Source organism: Saccopteryx leptura, chromosome 1, assembly GCF_036850995.1.
Source record: "Saccopteryx leptura isolate mSacLep1 chromosome 1, mSacLep1_pri_phased_curated, whole genome shotgun sequence".
Lineage (NCBI taxonomy): Eukaryota > Metazoa > Chordata > Mammalia > Chiroptera > Emballonuridae > Saccopteryx > Saccopteryx leptura.
Genome location: NC_089503.1, coordinates 275256449 through 275283602, shown reverse-complemented (window position 1 = coordinate 275283602; position 27154 = coordinate 275256449). Strand labels below are relative to the sequence as shown.

The window sequence follows — 27154 nt, the reverse complement described above, 5'->3', positions numbered from 1 at the left end:
GCACTGTTGCAGCATACAAAATGAACATTAAAAAAATCAGTTGCATTTCTATAAATGAATAATAAACTAGATGAAAAGAAACCTGAGAAAACAATGCAATTCCATTTAAAATAACATCCAGCCTGTCTGGGTGGTGGTGTAGTGGATAGAGCATTGGTCTGGAACATTAAGGACCCCGGTTTGAAACCCTGAGGTCACTGGCTTGAGCATGGGATCATAGACATGACTCCATGGTCACTAGCTTGAACCCAAAGGTCACTGGCTTTTAAGCCCAAGGTTGCTGGCTTGAACAAGGAGTCACTGGTTCGGCTGAAGCTCCCCAGTCAAGGCACATATGAGAAAGCAATCAATGAACAACTAAGGTGCCACTATTATGAATTGATGTTTCTCATCTCTCTCCCTTCCTGTCTATCTCTCTTACTCTCTGTCTCTCCCTTGCTAAAATAAAGTAAAATAAAATGGCATCCAAAAGAATGAAATACTAATTAATAAACTAAGGATGTGAAGACTTGAATACTGAAAACTACAAAATATTGCTGAAAGTATGAAGACACAAATAAACGAAAACGTATTTTTTGTTCACATTTGGAAGACTTAATTGTGTTAAATGTTCACACTACCCAAAGCAACCTACAGATTCAATGTAATCCTTATCAAAACCCTATTGACATTTTTTACAATAATAGAGAAAAACAATCCTAATGTTTATATGGCACCACAAAACACTCAAAATCGCCAAAACAATCTTGAGAAAGAACAAAGCTGAAGATATCACTTCCTGGTTTCAAAATATATCATAAAACTGCCGTAATCAAAACATTATGATACTGGTCTAAAGACAGACATATAGACCAATAGGAAAGAATGAAGTAACCCATGCACATATGGTCAACTGATCTTTGACTAGTGTGCCAAAGGTACACAATGGGAAGCAACAGTCTTTTCAACAAATTGCGTTAGAAAAATTGGATATTCACATGCAAAAGGATGAATAGAATCCTTATTATATACCACATACAAAAATAACTCAAAATAGAGTGAAGACTTAAACATAAGGCCTATAACTGTAAAACTCCTAGAAGACAACTTGGGGGGAAAGTTTTATGACATTGATCTTGGCAATGAGTACTTGGATATGACACCAAAAAGCACAAGCAACAAAAGAAAAAATAGACAAGTGGATCTATATCAGACTATAAAGCTTCTGCACAGAAAAAAATTGATAAAATGAAAAAGTGATCTATGGAATGATAGAAAATGTTGCAAACCATACCTCTGATAAGGTGTTAATATTCAAAAAGTATAAAAAGCTTCCATAATTCAATAACAATATAATAACCCAGTTTGAAAAGTCGCAGAAGACCTGAATAGACATTTCTTTAAAGGGTTGTACAGATGGCCGGTAGGCATATGAAAAGGTGCTCAACGTAACTAATTATCAAAGAAATGCAAATCAAAACCACAAGGAGATATCATTTCCTACAGTCAAAATGGGTATTATCAATAAATCAACAAATAACAAGCGCTGGAAAGGATGTGGAGGAAAGGGGACCCTTGTGGATAATTGATGAGATTGTAAATTAGCCACTGTGTAAAGCAGTATGAAGAATCCTCAAAAAATAAGTGAAACTGCCTTGTGATCCAGCAATTCCACTTCTGGGTAGTTATGAAAAGCAAACAAACCACTAATTCAAAAAGATATGCCCGTATTTCCCCATGTATAAGATGCATCTAAATTTGGGGCCTGAAATTTGAAAAAAAAATGTATTACATAAAGTTATTGAACTCAAGTTTTAGTCATCATAAAATTCATACAACTCCTCATCTCTGTCAAAACTCCCATCCATTAGCTTGTCCTCATCTCTGTCTGATGACGAATCACTGCCTTTATATATTGCCTCATCCTCAGTTCCATCTATGGCATTTGAAATGCCACAACCACTGTATAAAACACACCCAGTTTTTAAACCCCCAATTTTTTTTAAATACATCTTATCCATGGGGAAATACGATATGTACCCCTATGTTCATTGCAACATTACTAGTAATAGCTAAGATATGGAAGCAGCATAGATGTCCATCAATAGACATATTTAAAAAAGAAGATGTGAAATATATTTTAATTTTATATGTAAATACACTTATGCATATTATTTTATATAAGAATATTCTTGCCATTTGTGACAACATGGACTAACCTAGAGGGTATTATGCTAAGTGAAATAAGTCAGACAGGGAAAGACAAGTACTATATGATTTCACTTATAAGTAGAATTTAAAAAATGAAGAAATAAAACAAAACACAAATAGATCGATAGACACATAGAACAAGCTGATTGTTGCCAAAATGGGGCAGGGGGGAGTTGTATGGGAATTTAAAAAATTCTTAGTCAAAATAAAAATGAGCTGAATACTTAAATAGGTTCTCCAAAGAAGATGTACAATTGGCCAACAGGTATATGAAAAGATGTTCAAAATCACTAATCATCACAGAAATACAAATAAAAACCACAATGAGTCATTCACAATGATGAATGAATCACACCTGTTAAGAAGGGTATTATAAAAAGAAACCCAAGATACCTACCTAGTGTTGGCAAGGATGTAGAGAAATTGAAACTCTCGTATACTGCTTGTACAAATGTAAAATAATATACCTGATATGAAAAACAGTATGGAGGTTCCTAAAAAAATTAGAAATAAAACAACCATATGATCCAGAAATTGCACTTCTGGGTACATATTTGAAAGAATATAAAGCAGAATCTCAAAGAAATATTTGCACAGCCATGTTCATCACAGCTTTATTCAGAATGGCCAAGATGTGGAAAGAGCCTCAATGTTCATCAGTGAATGGATAAATAAGGAAATATGGTATATACGTGCAATGAAATATTATTCAGCCTTAAACGAAGGACATTTTGCCACATTTGACAATGTGGATGAATCGTGAGGATATTATGCTAAGTGAAATAAACCAGTTACAGAAGGACAAATACCGAGTGATTACAGTTAAATGAGGTTTTAAATATTATCCAACTCATAGCAACAGAGAGTAGAATGGTGGTTTCCAGTGGCTAGGGAAAAAAAAAAATGGAGAGTTGCAATAATTCAATAGGTATAAAGTTTTAGTTACACAGGATGAATAAATTCTAGAGATCTGCTGTACAACATTGTGCTCATAGTTAACACTATTTTATACTTAAAAATATGTTAAGAGTGTAGATCTCATGTTAAATATTCTCACCACAATTTAAGGAAAATCTGATAATAAACTCTTGAAAATCTTAGAATATGTGTTCAGTGGTTTTAACTTTGTGTAAGGTTTTATTTGCTGGTTTACTATCATGGTATCTGTAAGAGCATCCTTGTCTCTCATGTGGTCCTTTCTGTAATCGGGGCAGGATCTATGACAAGGAACGATGGGATTCTGACTGTGGATTAACATTTCAGGGGCACATAAAAGACCTAAACCTGACAATACTGTCCTTACTGCTTTGAAACTATCAAAGTGTATTATCTCTTTGAGTTAAGGTCCTTATTCAGGTCAAGTTGTTTCCAGATAGTCATTGATATACTGATGCATAGCATAATTCAAATAACCTCATCAGCTAACAGAGAGTGGATGGAGTTTTATGCATTTTGAGATTTAAGATCAGATCCAAACGTAAAGTAGCATAACAACACTAAGAGATTTGGGTTGAGGAAGAAAGGAGGAGGGAAGTCTTTAGAAAGAGAAGACTACAGTGGAGATACTAGTAGCTAGCTTGCATCTGTGCATGAGATCAGCCCTTCCTGTTCCCAGGGCATGTATTTCTACCATGATTGATAACTTTTAAGGAGAAAGGCTAAGGTCATGAGACAAAGCTCCTATTTTTTTTTCTTTCCTCCCTACTTTTCCTTTCCTTTCTTTTACTGAAATAGCATGCTATGCCATGTAAATATTGCACCTGTCACAGTGACCTCATTGTCACGCCATCCTCTAAGCAATTGGCCGTGATGCAAAGTGCTATGAATGTAGCTAGTGGGGAAATGAATATTCTAATGTAAAATAGGAAACTGAAAGCCCTTATCTGTAAAGTAAAAGTATCAGGCTAAGTGATCAATATCATTGCTTGAATTAAAATTCTACATTGGTGAAGCATTTTTATGTATGTAAACACTTTCACTTTTTTCTCTGATTTTTGAGGAAGTGTATGAAGTCTTAATTTGTCACAACTTTCCAGGGGTGACTCTTAGTTGAAATGTCACTGACAGCTTGTGGTTTGGACTTTTTTTTTTTTTTTAACTTCAGGCAGAAACAACTAGAAGCCACTAAACAACTGCAAGAAGATGCTGTCAACCAGGAAGCCATCCTCAGGAAGTAGGTCCCAGAAGCCAGCCAACAGCAGGAAGCTACAGAGGAGCAGGTAGGGTGGCCTTTGACCACTTTCTATTTTGGGGGAAGGCTTCTCAGATATCCTTAAAACCATGAAGTAAAAATGGAGAAGGAACCAAAAAAAAAAAAAAAGAAAAGAAACTAAAGAGGAACTGTGAAGTTCAGTCCCTTGAGACTAGCAGTTAGCAGAGGAAGTAAAGGGGGCGTTGTAAAAGAGGCGGTGTCATCAGTCTGTTGATGAAGGAGGCGACTCTGCAGAAAGAGGCAACTTGACATATCAGGACTCTCTCAGGGCTGTAGATACAGCTCAGGCACACGAAGTCCATGCAAACACCGAATTGCAGAAGTTCAGTGTTCAGAGGCTTATCACTTCCCTGAGAAGAAAAGCACATTTTCAGTTTGCTGTGCATGCGAATGAATGCTCAGTTGCTTTCTTTTCCAGCCACACTGAGAAAATCCGGTATTAACTCTACATCTCCAGGTGGAGGATTGGGATGGCACAGCCCACTCTGCCAGTGAAAAAGCTAAGCTTTCGCTGCATAAATTAGAGGAAGAAATTTCAGAAGAACTGAGTCTCCAGGCTATAAATACTGAGGTAGTGAACACTTGCCAGACACGAGAGCAGAAGACAAGAAAACTGAAAAGTGAGTAGCAAATATTTGTTATGTCCCAACATGGTCCACTCAGAGGTGGGGCAAGAGGACTCCAGCCATTTTTATAGATTACAGCTGCTGTATTGTTAAGACTTTTATGACAGTGAAACGGGTCCAGAAGGCGGTAGTGTGCGCTTTTGGAGAGGTTTGCCTAGCTAGGTAGAGTGATTTAACCACTGACTTTCCTTTCGGTTGTTTATTTCAAGATAGATTTGTCCGTGACTGTTACTTCTTTTAAAATGAAATAAAACTTCTCAATATCTGTAAAAGTAAATGAGGAAAGAAATCTTGTTCACCTGGTATAGCTGAATCTACAAATTGTTTATGTATTCGACCCTGATTGTATTAGCTAGTTTGCACCCATTATATGGTAGAAAACACCCTGCCTCTCTTTTTAGTAGTAATTTTAGGGCTGGGCAAAATATTATGGATTTATTGTGTATCAGAATATTAAATATGTGTGAAAAAAATTTTTAAATGTGTTCTTTACACATACATTTTGCTTTACAAGTTAGAATATTTTCCATTTTTCCATATTATTTAGAAGTGGGTAAGTGGTTACTAAGGATTTAGGTGAGAAGGTAACTGTCAAATTTCAGATGGCAGATTATTTATAAGCCTATTTTATTCTAGAAACACAAAAAAATAAAGCTTATTTATTTGACCATTTATCAGACAGCTGCTTTTATTCAGCCAGCTTCTCGTTGTAGCAGTATAAATGCTCTTTTTATAGAAGGCTATTGGTTTGGATAACAAATAACTAAATATAAGCATCAGGTAAGCTAGAGATAGAACTTTTCAGACGTGTGTTAGTTTTGGATTTATTTTACCCTTTCTACTGTTATCTGAGAAAGGTTTTTTAAGAATTAAAAGCAACTGGCTAGCAGTGGTTATTCACCATGTATTATTATATAATATATTATTATTTTTAAAAAACCTTATAGAACTTGCTAATTTTTAATAACTATGTATTGGTTTATTTTGTTTCATTCTGTCACACACTGTAAGGCATGTTTTAAATTACATAATCTATTATTCTATTGTTATTCTATTGTTGGTCAGAGGGCCTTAGAGAAGGTTCCCTTAGCAGTGTTCATGTTGAGATATGAATAATAACCAAATTTGGATTTATGGTGTGTTTGCTTTAGACACTGTGCTTAGAGAGGACTCGTCTTTTGGTCCAGTTATATTTATCTTTTGATTAAATCAATATCATACACCTCCCCATAGCTATATAAAACTTAGAATTTATCTCTCTTCCCACCCCCCCATGATTTCTTCTTTGTAGAGTCAACTTTCATAACTTATCCCAAAATGTGGATTCCTTATATAATGAACTTGCTCTTGTCTTTCCAGTTTATTCTCAGGAGATAATTGGTCTGAATATTGTTAAAATTATTAAAATGTTTGAGCCAGCTGTCCTGGGTTGAATGTATGTGTTCTTTCCAGCTGGATAAAGGAGTGTGGAAGCACCCTTTCTGTTCCTAGCTGTTCACACCTGCCGGGCTTTATGAACTCCTGCGCTTAGTTGTATCTTTTGCTACATGAAGAAGGCAAACATGTCAAGATTTTACTCTTACTGTCATTTGCTTCTGAAGACCTTCTTAATAATTCCCTTAAAATTCAACCTTTGCAAGGAGAAATTTAAGTAGCAGATATTTCGACATGTTCCATATAGCAAAGTTTCCAAATAGACTGTGAACAAATGTCATGGAGGTCAGACAGTTATCACACAAACATCCTCACACATTCGACCATGACCGCTGCTACCACATGCTGTTTGAGTTCTGAGTCAGACATTTAAATTCTGAGTCAGAAAAAAAAAAATTTTTTTTTTAATCCATTTAGTTCTTCTGAAACTTTCTGGTTAGCTTAATAAAGTCATGAAGTATTTAAGGCAATTCCTTTCTGCTGCATCTAAGAAAGGCTCACTAGCAAATTGTATGGGGGTGCAGTTGCTGTGTTCAAATGTTCAGGTCAAAGGCAGTGTCACAGACTGGAACGAGGGTGTTACTGATGAGATTGGGTAAGGAATTCAGAACTTAATGCTGAATAAATACTACTGTTCAAGTCCAGTTGTCACCAGAGTGGCTGCTTTGTGACATAGGTAATGTACATGCTTGACTCCATGAAGTATGCCACTAGAACTGCTCAATTTCTTGAATGGTTATTTATATGTTTTCTTTCTTTTCTGCTTATATTTGTATGTATCTAAGTATCTTGTTAACAAAGGCAATACTGGATATATAAATCAATGGTTGCTTTAAAAAGGAAATAAAAAGAAACTTCTTAGATCCAATGTCTGCATTCAACATACTAGACTGAATCTAAGGTATATAAAAATACACTAATTGATATAATCCAAACTAAAACCGCTTTACTATTCATTTTTTTTTTTTTTGGCCTATCTGACGTGAAATGATCATAAAGTCACTCATTTCAGAGACAATGAGGGCATTACCTTTAAAAACCATGAATATTTCCTTGAGGAGAGAGCTGGAGAAGGTTCTGTATACCATGATTCACATAGTGTCTGTGTATGAACTTTATAGTACAGATAAGGCTTTTATCTAAGTGATCTCACTGGAAACTCTTCTAGCTCACTATTCTTAGCATGGAGGTTATGAGTTATGTGACAGACAACAGCCTTACAGCTTTAAGGAGGAATGCACTGGGATAAGCCACATGTCCTGAGCAGTCAGTACACAAGAGGAAAATGAGACAAGAAAGGTGGTTCAGGTGATTGAGACACTTTAAGATAGGGGTTGAAGTGCGGACCAAGGAGAAAACCAAAATAAAAATAACTTGCTCAACAGTTCTAATGGGGGCCTAAATTTTCCCAAATAAAGGGTGTAGATATGCATAAAATACAGGGTAACTTAATGAATAAGAAAGACCATGGGATATGAAGTTGAAGTTAAGCCTATGTCCTCATTCTAAGTCTGCAGAAGAGAAACTGGATTGAGTTGGGCAAATACCTTTACCTCCCGGGGCCTCAGTATCCCTTCAGAAAAAGCAGTAGTTGTGAATTTACAAACAACATAACAAATGCAAAACAATAGCTGGCGCTTGGCCATACTTGTTACTGTCTGTGCTGCTAGAGTGCATTTCTATCACAAAAACTGCCTCATTTGTGATAGGCAAATGGGTCCTGAAATGTTAGTTTAATATGGAAGTTATATTGTTTTATTCACAATTTTCCTGGCTGCTGATAGGCAGCAGGAGATCTTCCAACTGTGTTTTCAGAAAATCAAAAACAAGCGTCTGCACCTGGGCCTTGCTCCCCGAGACGTGTCAGCCCAGCCTTGCAGGGCTCTGCCTGGTTGCAGATGTGCTACCTCCAGCGTTCACTCTAGCAGCCCCGTTGCCTCCGAGTTCCACTACCATCTGCATTTTCCCAGCACCCCAACCACATCATGCCACTTCAAGTGTCAACTGCATTTATACCTGGTTGGTTTTGTGAGTTTTTAATATCTTTAGCCATTTTAACATGCATGTCTCAGTGATCCAAGTCACCTTTCTAGGTACTAATAATTTAATAATTGTCATGCTCTGGTTTCTACCTCACTCTATTTAACTCATAAACCCTGTTACTTTTTTCCTTGTTACAATTTTTAAATCATTTTCTTATTGATGAATAATTAACATACTATAAAAAGTTCAGATGTTAACTGTACTGGTCAACCAGTTTGACAAAAATACACATGTAAACACAGAACTTTTAGAACCCCCAATCATTCCTGTGTGCTCTTTCCCAGCCACGCCCCTTCTCTCCTCCTGCATCACGAGGAGCAACCTCTGATCTGATCTCTGTTACTGAAGGGCTAGTTTAGCCTGTGCTAGACTTGAGGTATACAGAGTGCTTTATGCGTGTCTGTCTTCTTTCCCTCACCATAGTATGTGTCAATGTTGTATTTACCAATGGTATCCCCTTTTCATGGTTGAGTTGTATTTCTTTAAATCAGGGGTCCCCAAACTACGGCCTGCGGGCCACATGCGGCCCCCTGAGGCCATTTATCCAGCCCCCGCCGCACTTCCGGAAGGGGCACCTCTTTCATTGGTGGTCAGTGAGAGGAGCATAGTTCCCATTGAAATACTGGTCAGTTTGTTGATTTAAATTTACTTGTTCTTTATTTTAAATATTGTATTTATTCCTGTTTTGTTTTTTTACTTTAAAATAAGATATGTGCAGTTTGCATAGGGATTTGTTCATAGTTTTTTTTATAGTCCGGCCCTCCAGCGGTCTGAGGGACAGAGAACTGGCCCCCTGTGTAAAAAGTTTGGGAACCCCTGCTTTAAATGAACATTCCATAATTTGGTTATTTTTTTCCTGGTGGACATCAAAATTATATACAGTTTTGGGTTGTTATAGAGGAAGCTGCTGTAAATGCTCATGCATGGGTCTTTATGTACACATATGTTTTTTGTGCGGAGTTGGCAGGCCATACTGTAGTTGTAATTCTGACTTTTTAAGAAGCTGCTGAGCAGGTTTCTGTGGTGTTTGTAGCATTTCACAGTCTCTCCAGCAATGGGAGTTTCAGGTGCTCCATAGCTCCAACATTTGGTGGGGTCAATCAAAAGATTGACATTTGCGCCACTCTTCTGAGTGTCTCATTGTGATTGTAATTTGTTGTGCTAACTGGTTCTATCTCCTTAGTGAAGTACCTGTCTTTTGCCCATTTTCAAATTAGGACATTTGTCCTCTTGTTATTGTGTTGCAGATTTTCTTTAAATAATTTGTATGCAAGTCCCTTAACAGATATAAGTCTTATGAATTATTTTCTCCTAGTCTGTGGTTTTCAATGAACCCTGATATTTTTAATGTACAGTCTTATAGAATAAGAGGTACCACATATATTGTGTTACAAAAGTTTATGCTCCCTAAAAGTCTGCCATCATTGATAGCTAAAATTATTACAACTCTAATATTATGGTTTTGGTTTACAACAGTCAATTAACTGTGGGCCTTTGCCTGAAAGCCTGCTTGCACAGTCATTTAGAAAACGGTTTTGTCTCAGCTTCCTTCAGAAGCAATGTATCCAAGACATCTGTTCCCATCCCACATCCCAGATGGCAACAGCAGAGGATACAGAGGCATTTTCTTTCTTGCTTCCATGTGAAACCTCAATGTCCTAGAGACACGACAGGTCCAGCTGCAAACACATAAGGAAGAATGCAAAGGTGAATGCAGATTAGGGCCATGAGCTGGCTTGTTTTGCCTTCTGAAACATATGGAAATAGCGGCCACATATTGCACAAAGCAGCTGTTGAAATAAGAGTTATAATTTGAATGTTTTGAGATGGTATATCTCTAAAACCCAAAATTGCCTCGTAGGAAAGCAGATGGGCAATTTAGACAGTCTTATACTAACTTGTTACTGCTTCTGAAACACAAGCTTAATTTGGAAATTCAAAGACAGTGCTTTGGAGATATGCAACCTTCAGAAACATGTTTCTGGCCACGTTTGAAAGCGTTGGTTGCTGTGGCTTAGATGTAGGCCGGGAGGAGGACGGGATCTTCTATCTTAATGCAGATAATGCAGAGAATTTAAAAAAATCGAATCTTTACTAAAGTTCTAAGAATTAAGAATTTTTAAAATTTTTAAATTACTTAAATATGTTCAAAATTTTTTGGAAAAATATACTTTCCTCTTAGTGAAACTAGTAACATTATTTTCTCAAGCTTAATTGAGAAATGTTATTTTTACAAAAAAAAATTCTGACAAAATAGAATTTTACATGGGTACATTTCTATATAATTAGAGCTTTTCAGTCTCTTTTCCCTGAAAAATATCTCATCTCAAATTAGACTATGTATCATATTATCACATATATTATCATTATTTTCACGGCTCAGAATTTCTTCCGACTGTTGAGATATCAAACTGTTGGTATTTAATTTAAGAAGCACCAGATTTCTATGTGTTTTGGATACCAGAGTATCTGCTATTAATTTTCCTGGCTGTTAGTGATTAAAAAAAAAAAAAAATAGTGGCAGCTATGAATTTGCCTTCATCTAGCAGAGCTTCCTACTCTTATCTAATTTTTGTTTCTAATCATCTGTAGGCTTAGAAAAAAGTCAGCTTGTGAGAATTCTGTATAAATTCAGAGCCCACTTACTGGGTGGAAGTGTGCGGATTTCCCGCATGAAGAAAGGGCATGGATATCAATATCTATTTTGGTTGTTCATTATCTTTGGGCCTATTTTCTGGTTCTTGGTTATATTTCAAAAGAAATAAGTAATATATTAGTATGTAGCTCAGAGTTAAATAGGTATTTTCTTTCCTATTTCCATTATTCCAGAGGTGAGAATTTGGAAGTTGCTGGAAACAGATTTTAGTTAAGTGGGAGACACATATTTTTTTTTTTAGATTTTATTCATTTTTGGATTCATTTGGATCCTGTAGGCCAGGAGGAAGATGAAGTCTTTCTTCTTAATGCAGTTAATGCAGAGAATTTTTTAAAAATTTGAATCTTCACTAGAGTTCTAAGAATTAAGAATTTTTTTAAATTTTAAATTACTTAAATATGTTCAAAAATTTTTAAAAATAGATACTTTTCTCTCAGTGAAACTTTTAAATTCATTGTTTAGATTGTATTCATTTTAGAGAGAGAGAGAGAGAAAAGGAGAAAGGAGCAGGAAAGATCAACTCCCATATGTCCCTTGACCAGATAAGTCCAGGGTTTTGAACCAGGAAAGACACATATTTTTAATTTCACAAAAGAGTATAGTGAATTTTTTTTATTATTATTTAAGTGAGTGGAGGGGAGATAGAGAGACAAAGTCCTACATGCGCTCCAACTGAGATCCACCTGGCAACCTCTATCTGAGGCCAGTGCTCTGCCCATCTGGGGCCATGTTTGTAACCAAGCTATTTTTAACATCTGAGGTAGAGGCTCCTTTAGTTATCCTCAGTACCCATAACCAATGTGCTCAAATCAATCAAGCCATAGCTGTGGGAGGAGAAGACAGAGAGAGAAAGAGAAAGGGGAGGGGCAAAGGTGGAGAAGCAGATGGGTGCTTCTCCTGTGTGCCCTGACCAGGAATCGAACCTGGGACATCCAAATGCTGGGTTGACACTCTACCACTGGGCCAACCGACCAGGGCCCAGAATATAATGAATTAGTCACTATCCTGTGAGTTGATCTCAGCTGCACAGATGACCAGTTATCATTTACATCCTGTGGGCATCAATGCTCTCCTGATGTCAGACCTCTCATGGGAATCTGGAATTCTGAGCCTCTGCTTCTAGGGCTCTCATCCTTGCAGTGCAAGCACAGGCTCCTGGAGAGAGGGTTTCTGCACCAGTCGGGTAGGACTGAATGATTTCTAAGCTGTATTTCCATTTTAAGACCGAATAATTCTGAAACTCACTTCTAGAAGACTATTCACTTGCATCTATCAACGTCAAGTTTAAACAACTGAGGGCGCTAATGGTTTTAGGGCTCCAGCCTGCTTCCTTCCCTTGCTTCTTCTGTCTTCACAGATCACGAATAGAGAATGCCAGCCTGAAAAGATATTCTTTTCTCTCTCCTTTATTGGGTTCCAAATTTAAAGCTGTTAAAAATTTATAAAATAAATGAAGGGTAAAGGAATTGTCATATTAAGCTGGTTATAAATTCCCTTTACAGCAACAATCGAGTCACTAAGAAAGAAGTTACTAAATGGACAAGTCCATGGCTTGCTGTTTCAGGTATATAAAAACAACAAACCCCTGTGATATGTATTTAGTTTGGGGATGATGTCCGAATGGTAAGGTTTTGAATTTAATTTATAATGGACTAGAAAGTCCCGCGGTCATACAAAATGACCGCTGTTCTAGATATTATAAATTGTAATTAAAATGATTTGTGCAAAGGTGTCTGCTAATTCAAACTGAATTACCCAGGGCAGGCGGCGAGGACGCCCCTTTGCTTAGTGCCCCACGGGGTTTCCCCCTTCTACTTGCTTAATTGCTTAAAGTAGAGTGCAATGAAGGAAACCACTGGCGGTACATTTCTTAAGAGCCACCGCTAGCTCAATAAATAAAGGTGATTTAAATAATAAAATGTTAATTCACATGTCAAAGATCTCTTTGTACACAACATTTCTTGTGATAAACATGCCGAACTGGCTTCTGAGGGATCAAGTATATATAATTGAGCAAACTTTCTTTTCCCGTCAGAAGGCTGCAAAGTTCCAGTTTGATGGTAAACTTGACCATGAAATCAAAAGCAATAAAGTCTTGGTCCAGGCAAGTCAATTGGTTTATTTCCCATGGACGCAAAAGCAAACGAACTATTAATGGATCTAATGCTATCCATGTACTGCTTGCTATTTGGATGCTGATTAGTCAATAATTTATTCAAGAGTGGTGGATAATTCTCAATTAGTGGAACTACAATGTTTCCGTACTTGCAACATTGAGAAATCCTTTCTTGCCACGGTCAAATCGATTAGTTTCTAACTTGAAGTTTAAGGACTGACAGTGTTCACATTTAATATTCATGTCACCAGAGGAATGCTCAAAAATTAAAGTTTCTCCGTTTGAAACTGTTTTAATCCTTTTTGCGTTTCGGTCAGCATTACTCAGTCATTTTTTTTGCATTTCTCTCCTGCCTTTGTTCAAGGGACTCATTTTGTCGAGACAGGCTTTTTTGTCTTGCATCTGAGGCAAGCCTTGTTTCTCTATGCTCATCAGTCTCGTTTTGCCGAGAAAGACGCATTTGCTCTGCGACTGAAGCAAGCCTTGTCTTTCTCTGCTCAGTGGTTTCTTTTTGTCGAGAAAGCCGTTTTTGTGCAGCTTTAGCTCCTTTTCTCTCCTCTTTAGTGCTGTATTTTCTAGGAGGCATTCTTAAAAGAAATTACGTTAAGACGTAGTTTTTATGTAAAACAGATGATTGCCAATGCAAACAAATGTTCACCTTCCCCCTGACCCGCTCAATTTGCATTCAGCCGTGGCAACTTCACCCCATTGGCTAGTACAGTTATGCAAGCAACCAATAAGTTATCGGCGACAAACAGACACTTAAGCCACATATAATAAAGATAATAATTTTAATCATAAAATGAAATAACCAACTTAGAAGAAAATGCTCTGGTGGACTTTTTTTCTTATGCACTGAAAATGGTTAGCAAAACAAAAGGGCGGAACTCATATTCATAAATGGCTTGTTGGAGACATTATATCTTTCAAAGGGAAGCTTTGCAGAATTTACTTAATCTATTCACAAAAGGCTAGCTTTCAGTCTCATGCACCTCCTTTCTGAGACTCTTGAAAGGGCTTTGAGGGTTACTGCCTCTTTATTCTCCTATTTGAATTAACCTTTCAACTCCTGTCTGGATATCTCAAGATATCCATGATAGAATTTAATGTATTTTTTATTCTTACGACACTTGGTAAACTTCTTCTTTTTGTTCATAAATGAAAAAACATGAGGGACAGCCAAGATGGCACTGAAGGAAGGAAGAAAGAAGGATGATATTTGCATACATATTTTTCCAGGGCATAATGTAGGCACATCTGGTTAAGCAGGAAGAAAAATTTATTCATGTAGGAGACTAAGCTAGGCAGAGTACCTAAAAAGCCCCCTGCAATAAACTGAACTGGAAAAACTACCATATCATTCTAAGAACAGTAGTAAAATTTTCTATTATAATGTAACTATGATAGATATATAGCTACCTCTTGTGCTAAGGCCATAATTTTATTGCTGTAAAATTTTCACAGATACCATTTTTTACTTATGCCTCCCACAAGCTTCTTTGGCCTGGCCTAAAGATTTCAGTGGCTATTCACTTTTCTGTTCTGACCTTTGGATTTTATTACTTTAGTCATGGGGAAAATGGCAATGAGGGGTTAACAATTACTTGCTTCTTTAAAATTGAGCACAAGATAAAGGACTGGTCATTTTTACCCTCCTCAGGTAGCATCATTTCTCTCTTAAGTCTAACAGGTTTTGTGTCTTTGACTCTTCCATCATTCTGTCTTTGAATATCCTGCACAATTTTCTCATGACAGAGCTGTTTAGATGAGGAATTTTCTCATTATGACTCCTTGTCCTGCACAGATACAATTCAACGTCCTCAAGAACAACTGGTAAGTTTTAAGCTTCTTGAAACAATTTAAGTGCCATTGTGAATCAACTGCTATGCCAAAATAGAAAGTTAGGTCCAGTATGTATTAGTAGCTTTAGAACTTTTTACTGCTTTTCTTTGAGAGATTATCAGATGAAGTAAAAGAATACCTATTTACTTTTTCATGCACAGGAACACAATCCTGGTAGACCCTAATAAATGATAATATTTAAAAATTTTTGACAGCAGTATTGTACTGCAATATTGTGAAGAATTATATAACTAAGCTTGCCCCTCACCCATACTTCTTTCCTCAAAGCCTTTGTTCACATGGAAGTGTCAGTTACTGGGAATTGATGATGTTATCATTCTGTTAAATTGAACTGTGATTTTTAATAAGAATTATACTTTACTCATAGAGTATGTCTTTTGATCAAAAGCATAAAAACTGGCCCTGGCCGGTTGGCTCAGTGGTAGAGCATCGGCCTGGCATGCAGAAGTCCCGGGTTCGATTCCCGGCCAGGGCACACAGGAGAAGCGCCCATCTGCTTCTCCACCCCTCCCCCTCTCCTTCCTCTCTGTCTCTCTCTTCCCCTCCTGCAGCGAGGCTCCATTGGAGCAAAGATGGCCCGGGTGCTGGGGATGGCTCCTTGGCCTCTGCCCCAGGCGCTAGAATGGCTCTGGTTGCAACAGAGCGACGCCCCGGAGGGGCAGAGCATCGCCCCCTGGTGGGCAGAGCATTGCCCCCTGGTGGGCGTGCCGGGTGGATCCCGGTAGGGCGCATGTGGGAGTCTGTCTGACTGTCTCTCCCCGTTTCCAGCTTCTGAAAAATACAAAAAAAAAAAAAATGCATAAAAACTTTGTTACTTGGCATCATTTATTTTCTTCCTGACCTCTCTTGCAAGGTTATTTGAGATCAGTGATATTCCTTCTAACTTTGGAGATGAAGAGAATAGTTTATAAAATGTTTTATACCTCTTTAAATAGTTAATACTACTTGACTTTCTTTTCAGAACTAGTGTTGCCATAAACAACGTAGTGATCAAGAAGCAAGAATACATCCAGTACCCCTGACCTTCAAACATACATGCTCGTACACTCCTCTGCTGGGTAAGTCTGGATAGCCCTTCTTTTAAAACTTATCACACAGAGCTGGGGTAGGGTTCTTTCAAAAGAAAATTAATCACAATTATATTTGTATAGGAAGAGTGGTTGGATATTTATCCCCTCATTCTATCAATCGACTTATGTGTGAGCACCTACTCTATGCAAGGCACCATATTATGTATGATAGAGAATAAGTCCTAAAATAGCTCACAGATTGTTGGTGAGATAAGACCAGAGCTCAGAGAAGGCTCCATAAAAGAAATAACAGTTGACTCAGTTCTCAAAAGGTCATTGCATTTGGAAAAGTAAAACTCATGGGAAAACTAATCCAATTGTGGAGAATGAATGAGAGGAAGAATTAACCAAACCCAGAAGAATGCAGAAGCCCTAAGTGTTTGAAGAAGAATCAAAGCTGGACCAATAATCTTGGAAAAAGAGGGGTTGGGTTGAGATACAATAGAATCTAAGTGTAAAGCAGGTTGTAGGTCAAATTGTGGACTATTATTTAAGGCAAGGCTAAAGAAAATGAGCTTTATCTTAGGTAATGCTCAGAGTAGTGATGTCTTTCATCTCATCACAACTCAAATGTGCTTAAAAATAAAAGTTAATGGCCCTGGCCAGTTGGCTCAGTAGTAGAGCGTCGGCCTGGCATGCAGAAGTCCCGGGTTCGATTCCCGGCCAGGGCACACAGGAGAAGTGCCCATCTGCTTCTCCACCCCTATCCCTCTCCTTCCTGTCTCTCTCTTCCCCTCCTGCAGAGAGGCTCCATTAGAGCAAAGATGGCCCGGGTGCTGGGGTGGCTCTTTGGCCTCTGCCCCAGGCACTAGAGTGGCTCTGGCCGCAGCAGAGCGACGCCCCAGAGGGGCAGAGCATCGCCCCCTGGTGGGCAGAGCCTCGCCCATGGTGGGCGTGCTGGGTGGATCCCGGTTGGGTGCATGTGGGAGTCTGTCTGACTGTCTCTCCCCATTTCCAGCTTCAGAAAAATAAAAAAAATAAAAAAATAAAAAAATAAAAATTAAAGTTAATGGCTGGTTCAGAAATGACAAAAGAAATGGAATGATTATCAAAATAAATTTAAGAGGGAAGGAAAAGGAATAGTGATTTGTGCATCATTTCACCTACAGAATGAAAAATTAGTGCCACTACCAATGGAATGGCTGTTTTGTGTCAAACAATAGGTTGGTGCTTTATAGAGATGATTACCCTCACACTAACTCGGTGATAACAGCAACTCAAAAATGACTACAATGGCACTGCTACGGGCCAGGCACAGTTCTCTGCTCTTACTGTATTTATTAATTCATGTAATCTTTGCCTCATCTCTATGAGGTAGATGCTAATTTAATTCCCATTTTAAAGATTAGGAACATTGAGAGAATAGTTACCAGTGATTTTCAACCTTTGTTTCTCACGCACTCATAAACTAATTACTAAACAAAAAGGGGCCCTGACCTCTTCTTCCTTAGTAACTAATTTATTTGTGCCATAAGATGAAAATGGTTGTATTTAGTTGGGGGCACTGAACTTAGTAATTAGTGTGTGTTTGTGCCATGAAAAAAAAAAGGTTGAAAATCACTGAGTTAGACTAAGCTCATGTGTTACTTTATATGTAAGTAAACTGAAGCTCAGAGTGGTTTAATTATTTATCCAGAATCACACAACTGGTATGTGACAGAGACAGAATTTGAACTAAAAATCTGTGATTTACTTCAAAGCCTAGGTTTTTCCCTCTGCTTCCTATAGTCTTTAAAACAAACAAACAAATAAACAACAAAAATAAAAATGGTTTGTTACTCTGGCAGGTTCCCATCACAATGCCTGTTTTTCTCTTTCAGGGTTGGCAAACTGTTTCTGTAAAGGGCCAGACAGTAAATATTTTAGAGTTTTCAGGCCATATAGCTTTTGCAGCAACTACTCAACTTTGCTGTTGTAGTATGCAAGCAGCCATGGACAATTCTGAACAAATGGGTGTGACTGTGTTTCAATAAAACTTTATTTAGAAAGCCAGACAGCTGGCTGGATTTTGCCTTCTAGCTTCAGATCGTTGACTTCTCTAATTGCTTAGTAGACAAAGGTTTTCTCTCCCAACCCGCTCTCTTCCTTCCTGCTTAAAAAAACAAAACAAAACAAAATTACCCCTCAGCATTCCTGCCCCACATAACTAGACATCAAGGGAGGGGAGAGTTATATTAAAATGTTAATAGAATTAAATTGACTTCTGCTTTTTCAGAAATGGCTCGGTCTCTCAAGAGAGAAAGAAAATATGTATGTTAGTTTAAACCAAAAATAAATTTTTGATTTTATTCATTTCTATTCTATAGATGCCTTGCATCTGGACAGTCTTACACTGATTCCAAGACTGTCATTGACATCTTTCTTATGTATAGCTAACCAAATCCACACTTCATATGAAAGCCCAAATATGGAAAAATAGACAATGGTGCTTTGGATGTGACTAGAACACACAAGTTAAAAGAGCAAAATATACCTACCCTCCTCTTCATGAGTCGCCTGTTCCTATTGCCTAACCTTTTAATTAGATTTTTATATCCTGAGTTCATAACATCTTTATTGTGGAACTTTTATTGTATAAATCTTCTTTCTTTTTTTTTTTTAAACAGAAGCAGAAAGAGAGAGAGGGATAGATAGGGATAGACAGGAATGGAGAGAGAGATGAGAAGCATCAATCATCAGTTTTTCGTTGCGACACCTTAGTTGTTCATTGATTGCTTTCTCATATGTGCTTTGACCATGGGCCTTCAGCAGACCGAGTAACCCCTTACTCAAGCCGGCGACCTTGGGTCCAAGCTGATGAGCTTTTTGCTCAAACCAGATGAGCCTGCGCTCAAGCTGGCGACCTTGGGGTCTCGAACCTGGGTTCTCTGCATCCCAGTCGGACGCTCTATCCACTGCACCACTGCCTGGGCAGGCTCTAACTTTCTGAACATTGACAATTTTAAAACAAAAATGTCTCTATGGTTTTCTTGAAGTGGCTTTTTTTCCTCTTTTGAATTTTATACTGTCCATTTGGAAATGTAAGAAACAAATTAGGCTACCTAAAATGTTTCCCAGTTTTTAGAAATTTACTATATACTGCTATAGTTTTCCACATACTGAATATATATGTTAACATATTCAGATAGGTTCTGATTGTCTGTTTGTATACACTAAGGGTTTGTAAGGTACCTTAAGAACTTGGGGTACCTATCCCCATTCTCACACCCACCCTCCTGAAACTCATCTGCACTGACTTACCTTCCTTAGTAAACAGACTGATGTTTCCTAAGAAATGTTCAGAAATGTCAGTGGAGTTGATGAGCACTCTCCTCCCCAGTGAAATTTTCATTCTGTATCAAGGGTGAGGAAGTAATCTTTTGAATTGCAAATCTTTCATTTTCATTTTGGTTAGATTCTCTGTGGTTTGTAACCTCTCTCTAATGGTGATTAGAGCTCTCTTTCATTATGCCTTACTTAATCCATGGATCCATAGAACTTAATTAGAAATTTGGTGAAATGGGGGTGGGGGAGGGGAACTATGTTATGGTTTGGTATCTGCTGAAATTTACAGTTTTCTAACCTGTAATAAAGAATTTTACTTTCTGTTGCCAGGTTCCCAAGCCCTACAGTTGGTCCCTACCCAGGAACAGATCTTTCCTATTGCATCAGGATGAATGATGATCTAAGTATGGAAGTAAGTATTAGACTATATTTTAACTTCATTTTAAGACTACCATATCTTGGCCCTCTTCTATAGATATTAATATATACATATATGAATATATATATATAAATATATATATGTAAATACTGGTGACTGAAGTTATATGAGTATTTTCATCTGTACAGTGGCTGGTGACCCTAACCCCCACATTGTTTAAGGGTCAACTGTATTATGGTTAGTCTTTAGCAAATATAAGTCTTACACAAAATCCTCTCCACAAAGAAATGCCAACCTTTGATAACAAGAAATTAATAGTCACTTGGGGTTTTTTACCCCCTCTGTAGTATGAACTCAAGCATATATAACCAAAAGAAGATTTTGATGATGCATGCTAAACTTTCTGTTTGAGAGGCAGGTTGCTCTGGGATTTAAATTCACGAATGATTATAAGAAGTCTCAGGTCTCATCAATTTACTGTCTAAGAATTGTGCTTAAGGCTAGATCTTTGAGGTGCTGGTCCTTTGTAAAAGTCTTTAAGTAGGGCAATGCCCAGAGAGTGCTTTGATGCAGTGAAGTGCTAAATGGTACTTATCCATCCAAGAAGAGAATAACACTGAAGAACTGAGGTCACTTAGGCCAACTCCCCAGGTGATGAAGATGCAGACCTTCCTTGGTCTACAGTCTGAGCCCGAGCTCCATGAACTTCTCAATCAAATGGAGCAGACAGTTCTATTTCAGAACCTGACAACCATCATTCTTCCTTCTCCTTTACCAAACAATTCATCAATTTAAATTATTCAATTAAATGTTTTAAAATATATTCACAGTTGTGCAACCATCACCCCAATCAATTTTAAAACATTTATTCACCCCAAAAAGAAACTTTATGCCCATTAACAACTTATGCTTATTCCTTCCCCCAACCCCACATCTGCTTTCTGTCTCTATAGCTTTGTCTATTCTGGATCTCTCATATAAATGGGGTAATACAATATGTAGCCCATTATGTCTGGCTTCTTTCACTTGACATAATGTCTTCAAGTTTCATGTATGTTAAGAGTACTTTCTTTTTTTGTCAGTTGAATGTATTTGTGTGACACTGGATAACATAATTATACAGGTTTCAGGTGCCCAATTCTACAATACGTCTCTGTACATTGTATTATGTGTTCACCTCCCCAAGTCAAGTCTTTGTGCGTCACCATTTATCCCCCTTTTACCCTTCTCCACCTCTCCTCCAGCAGTCACTACCCTGTTGTCCGTGTCCATGAGTTTTCCCTTTCTCATCCTTTTTTTGTTCAATTCTTCCACCCCGCTCACCTAGCACCCACCTCCAACAGCTGTCAGCCTGCTCTTTCTTTATGAGTCTGTCTCTATTTTGCTTGTTAGTTCATTTTGTTCATTAGATTTCATATATAAGTGAAATCATATGGTACTAATATTTCTCCTATTCTTTTTCTTTAATTGAGTAATATTTCAGTGTATGGATATGCCACTCTTTGTTTACTCAGTCATCAGCTAATGAGCATTAGGGTTGTTTCTGCTTTTTGGCTATTGTGAATAATGCAACCATAACCATTAGTGTATAAGTTTTTGTGTAAAATACGTTTTTGGTCCTTTTGGGTACTATATCTAGGAGTGGAATTGCTGTGTCATATGGTAACTTTCTGTTTAGCATTTTGAAGAACTGCAAAACAGAGTTCCAAAGTGGCTACATTATTTTACATTCCCACCAGTAATGTATGAGGATTCTAATTCTCTCTATATCCATGTCAACACTTCTCTGTCTTTCTTGATTATAACTATTCTAGTGGGTGTGAAGTGGTATCTCATTGTGGTTTTGATATGCATTTCTATAATGACAAGTGACATTGAAATCTTTTTATGTACTTTTTGGCCATTTGTCTGTCTTCTTTAGTGATATGTCTACCCAGATCTCTTGCTCAATTTAAAAAAGGGATTGTTTTTCTTTTATACTACTGAGTTATACAAGTTGTTCTCATTCTTCATTTTAAGTTTATATATCTGACATTTTTCTGTTTCTTGATGTCCATTCTATTGAGTAGCTAAGAGAAGGAAATGAATCTATTTTGCTATTACTTAGCATTTCTTTTGAAGTTTTAATAAAGGAAGTTGAACTTGGAAGCTTACAGGATGTTTGGTTATTAGTAATTTCCCTTTTTCTGGTACTGGTTTCCCTAAGAAGGAGGAAGAAACAACCATCAGTTGTATACCAGGTACCTCATAAGAAAGCTTTTCCACGTGCCTTGTTATTAATCCTCTCCCCGACATTGATGGTAGGTATTCTTTGCTTTTACAGATGTCATGGGGAAGTTCAGAGAGGTTAAATAATTTACCCGAGATTACTCAACTAGTAAGTAAGAAAACATGGAATTCAAAATCAGGTTTGTCTAGCTTCAAAAGATAAGCCTTTCTCACTGTCCCTCTTGGAACACCGAATTTAGACAGTTCAGTCATAATAATTGCCCTTACTTACTTTGAAAGTAGTTTTTTAGCTAAGAAATGGCCTGGCTTATGTATCTAAAAGACCACCTTATCCACAGTCATTAGAATGTCAGACTGAGTTGTTTAGTCTACGATATTGACACCCATTAAGAAATAGAAGCTAACATGGCCCTGGCCGGTTGGCTTCGTGGTAGAGCATTGGCCTGCATGTGGAAGTCCTGGGTTGGATTCCCAATCAGGGCACACAGGAGAAGCGCCATCTGCTTCTCCACCCTTCCCCCTCTCCTTCCTCTCTGTCTCTCTCTTCCCCTCCTGCAGCCAAGGCTCCATTGGAGCAAAGTTGTCCCGGGCACTGAGGATGGCTCCATGGCCTCTGCCTCAGGTGCTAGAATGGCTCTAGCCACGACAGAGCAATGCCCCAGATGAACAGAGCATTGCCCCCTGGTGGGTGTGCCAGGTGGATCCCGGTCAGGCACACGCAGGAGTCTGTCTGACTGCCTCCCTGCTTCTAACTTGAGAAAAATACAAATAAATAAAAAATATAAATAAAATAAATAGAAGCTAACAGAGATCACAATAGAAACTCTGTGTCAAATGGTCCTGGGGAGATGAATAGTTTCCCTGAAGGTTTTCATGTTGTCTTCTGTGCCATTTCTTCTACAGTCCCCAGGAACTAGTCTGTCGGCTGCACTTTGTGTCTGTTACCACCAGTTCTTACTATTCTTTCTCCAGGCTTCTGATCCACTGAAGAGTCTATGCAGCCTGTTCACTGCACACTTCACTTCCTCATGCCTGTCCCTTGAGTAAATCCCCACTTCTCACCCCTTTGTGCCCCCTTGCCCAGCTCATAAACAAAGAGAAAGCTTTCCTTAGAGACTGCTTTTCTAAGCATTCTCATAAATAATAAATCCAAAGAATTAGAATGAAATATGAGATATAAAACATAATCTGTGTTCATCCCAGTGACCTATAAATCATAGTGTTTTCTTAACTTTTTGGCTCCAAACTATAGAATTTTTGTTACTCTTGAGAGCCTTCACAACAAACAACTCAACCTGGTCCAGGCCCCTTTCTAATCTGGTCGCAGCCTAACTTTCCATCCTTTCCTTGCTACTGCCTTGTATTTGTTCCTGCATGTCAGGTACACCAGGTAGTTTATATTGTCAAAATATATCACACAAACTGTTTGTGCTGCTTACGCAGAAACACTGTACACATCTCCACTTCCCAGATTCTGGTTGACTGGCAAGGGCCATTTCAAAAACCAATGATTCCACAAAACCTTTCTTAGAATAGCAAAAAATGTTTGCAGCCAAGCACCTCGAGTCCTTCTTGAGGTGGAAATCATAACGCATTAGAAGTCAAGAGATCAGGTGTTTCCCTGGTTCTCTTTCCGTGTAACTATGGGAAAGTCATGTCTTTCAGGCCTCAGTTTTCTCATTTCTTAACTATCCCATGCAGGAAAATATAAGTTCTTTTAGACTCCAGTAACTCTTTGTTCCCCCTCATTGTCACCTATATTCTGGTTGCATTATAATTCTTTGTTCTCTTATATGTATTCCTATAGTAGGTTGCCAGCTTGGTGGAGAGCGCCTTTGTTTGGCCATTGACCACTGTGTATCTAGCTCCCTATGTGAATTTGGTGAACAGTAGCCTCCTCATTAATATTTGTTGAATACCATTGACTTACTTATTTTGGTACTCTCTGCAGAGTCTAGCTAAGACATTGAGAGTGAATACTCAATGACCTTGTTGAATTGATAGCCTTGCACTATTGCTTTCTTACACCTTTCTTTGAACTGGTGTTTCTGAGATGTGAGGTTTAGTTTTCATCCTCCCGTCATCATAGAGGAAGCTATATTTCAACCTCTTACTGGAAAGCAGAGTGTGAAATATAATAAAAATGAACGTCAGTCATCATAGAGGATTTTTTGATGAACAAAGGAGTCTAGTGAGAATGATATCTCAAAAAGAACACCCCTAATTTGGGGCCTAGTTTGGGACATTCTTGGGGAGCATAGAGCTACTCTACTGACTCAATGAAATTTATTTCTTTGGAATATTTTAGTGTAAAGAGGAAAGAAGAAAATATATTACTTTCCGTCCTTCTCTTTTAGAGATTCAGACTGAAATATTTATGGAAGAAAAGTCTGTGATAGCTCAAATTTGCTTCAAAACAATGTAGGGGTATGTTTAACGAGTAATAGTCTAGGTGAAAAAAGAAATGGTGTAGGTCGAATATTGTTGAATCAGAATACAAAATTAATTGTTGTATTCTGTCAACTTTTGTATTTATTCAAAATTTTTCCCAGTAAGGACTTAAAATTTTTAGCCACTTAGCAAAAGCTTTGGAATCAAGTAGGTCTGGATTTAAGCTGTGTGAACTTGAACAGGTGGCTTACCCTCTCTCAGTTTGGTTGTATCCACTGTGAAACAGAGATATTACTTTGCAGGGTTCTTTTGAGGATTCAAATAGACATGTACACTGATACATATATTATATTTACGTATCTGCAAGGACTAAGTTCTGGGCTAACCAGTCCATGGAAACACACCAAGTAGGTCATATTTAGAGGAAAGACAAATCACAATGCTGTTTCACCCCCTGCTGAAGTCTTTTCTGTTTCATTGGGTTCATTCCCAACATTTCCCAGAATCCCTAGAGGTGTACACCAATACATTTCTGTGTTCTTCAGGCCTCACCAACTAAGTGAAGACACTTCCAGGGAAGGTCACTTCTTCTCCTGAGAGATTGAGAGGGAAGGCAGTTGGTGTCACCACTCGTATCTCTGCATTTGTTTCTTCTTTTCTTTTTCCTTTTTTTTTTGTGTGACAGAGACAGAGAGAAAGACAGAGAGAGGGACAGATAGGGACAAACAGGTAGGAAGGGAGAGAGATGAGAAGCATCAATTCTTCGTTGTGGCTCTTTAGTCTCCTTAGTTGTTCATTGATTGCTTTCTCATAGGTGCCTTGACTGGGGGCTACAGCAAAGTGAGTGACCCCTTGCTCAAGCCAGTGACTTTGGGCTCAAGCCAGCAACCACCATGGGGTCATGTCTATGATCCCAGGCTCAAGCCAGCGACCCTGCGCTCAAGTGTTAAGCCCTCGCTCAAACCAGATGAGCTGTTGCTCAAGCCAGTGACCTTGGGGTTTTGAATCTGGGTCCTCCATGTCCCAGTCCAATGCTATATTCATGGCACCACCTCCTGGTTAGGCTGCATTTGTTTTTTCGTTTTCACACTGCCCATAGGTCCAGACTGCTCCACAGCTCACCCCCTCGGAACTCTGTGTTGGGGCCTTTGGTGATCTCTCCCTGGTCAGTGAGAGACAGCTCTCTTTCTGGTCTCAGCACTTTCAGAGCAGAGTCCTACTGTGGTGGTGGTTGGGTAGATTCCTTGTGATGCAGTTGTTAAAATTATCCTCTACTTTTGAAGGTATGTCGACAATCAAGCACGGTTGGGAGGCACAGTGGTCAGAGCACAGTCTCCCACTGAATCAAGTATGCTGCTCCCTTGGTAGCAGACCCAGCTGAGTGTAGTGCCCACTTCCTCAGTTCTTCCTCAAGATTGGCAACTTCTCTCTTGGGCCCAGTTGTCTCTCCTTATATACTGTCTTTTTTTCCCTCTTCACAATTCTACAGTTGAGTTTGAATAGCAACCATAGGATTTCTAAACCTTTGCAAAGCTGGCCCAAACACTCCAAGAACTAAGTTTCATTAAATTTCTATGAGAACTAAACAGATTCTCCCCTCTACCTACTCCATTCTCAGACCTGACCCCACCAAGATATACTAACATATATAAACTGCACGGTTCCTCGAAAGCATCCAGAAACTAGCTGTTAGTATCACCCAGAATCAGAATTATCATCAGTATGAAGCTCAGAGGATATCTTGCCAAAGGTCAGGGGATATAAAGATGATTTTTTTCCCCTTTGGCTTAAAAAATAAAATTACATACACCAACTGTTAAGTGTGTTGCCGTTCCTTTGAGATCCCCTTCACGTTACATGTTTGCGTCTAAGATCCACTGTCACTAGTAGGAAGTGATTTGTGAGGCAATGGGCAGAATCGATTTTAAAATATGTCAGAGGATTTTCTGGCTATTGTCAATCCTGTTCCGTTCTCTCGAGCTGTGCATGGTTGCAGCGTTAATAACCTTGGAGAGGAAACAACACTGCCAGTTGCAAAATTGGGACACGTAGAAGTTGATTGATAACTGCATTGTAAATGACCATGAATTGGTGGTGTGTCCTGTATATCTGAAGCTGTGGTGTCCCTTTAGTTAGAAAGGGGAAATAAAAAACCTGTGAGACCACTTAGCTTTGTTTAGGTCACAGCAGTTGGAACCTTTGACATTCAATTTGACATTCTTTCTTTGTTTTTAGAAAATTAAAACTAACACTGAATCAAGTCAAGGGTATTATTTTGAAGTTAGAATGAAATAAGTCTATGTAGATGCCTATTGTTAATTTTTTTTTGTTTTTCTCAGAAAATCATATTAATGTATTTGAGTAGCATCAGTTGTTTAAAGTAGATCTAATAGTAAAAATTGGTAACATGAATGTTTATTAGTGGAAGGCTTTCTGATCATAAAATTTATAGATAAAGTAATATTTTATCTAGAAGAGTAAAAATAAAATAACCTGGGGGGAATTATCTAGGTCCATTCATTGCCCTTACTAATATTTTAAAAGTTATTTCTTATTGTTCTTCATGTTTTTCTATCTAAATATTGAAATAGTATTGCTGTGTGCGTGCGTGAGTGTGACCTGCACTTGCTGACCCAGCCCTTGGGAGAATCTGTCTCATGTTGCTGCCGGAGTACCTTGGC

At 38.1% G+C, this 27154-nt stretch overlaps 1 protein-coding gene across 4 annotated transcripts in view; it reads left to right on the top strand.

Annotated features, from left to right (window-relative positions):
* Nucleotides 1-4651: 4651 nt before the first annotated feature.
* Nucleotides 4652-27154, top strand: part of IRAG2 (inositol 1,4,5-triphosphate receptor associated 2) — a 59027-nt gene continuing 36524 nt past the window's right edge. Inside the window, exons 1-5 of one of the 4 annotated variants that reach the window (XM_066354336.1) lie at nt 4652-5022; nt 12664-12725; nt 15033-15110; nt 16102-16198; nt 19805-19886. In XM_066354336.1, coding sequence (XP_066210433.1) covers nt 16176-16198; nt 19805-19886 — 105 coding nt within the window. In that variant the 5' untranslated portion in view covers nt 4652-5022; nt 12664-12725; nt 15033-15110; nt 16102-16175. Of the gene's footprint in view, nt 5023-12663; nt 12726-14959; nt 15111-16101; nt 16199-19804; nt 19887-27154 lie in introns of all 4 variants that reach the window. The other 3 variants (XM_066354353.1, XM_066354345.1, XM_066354344.1) reach the window with 3 other exon arrangements.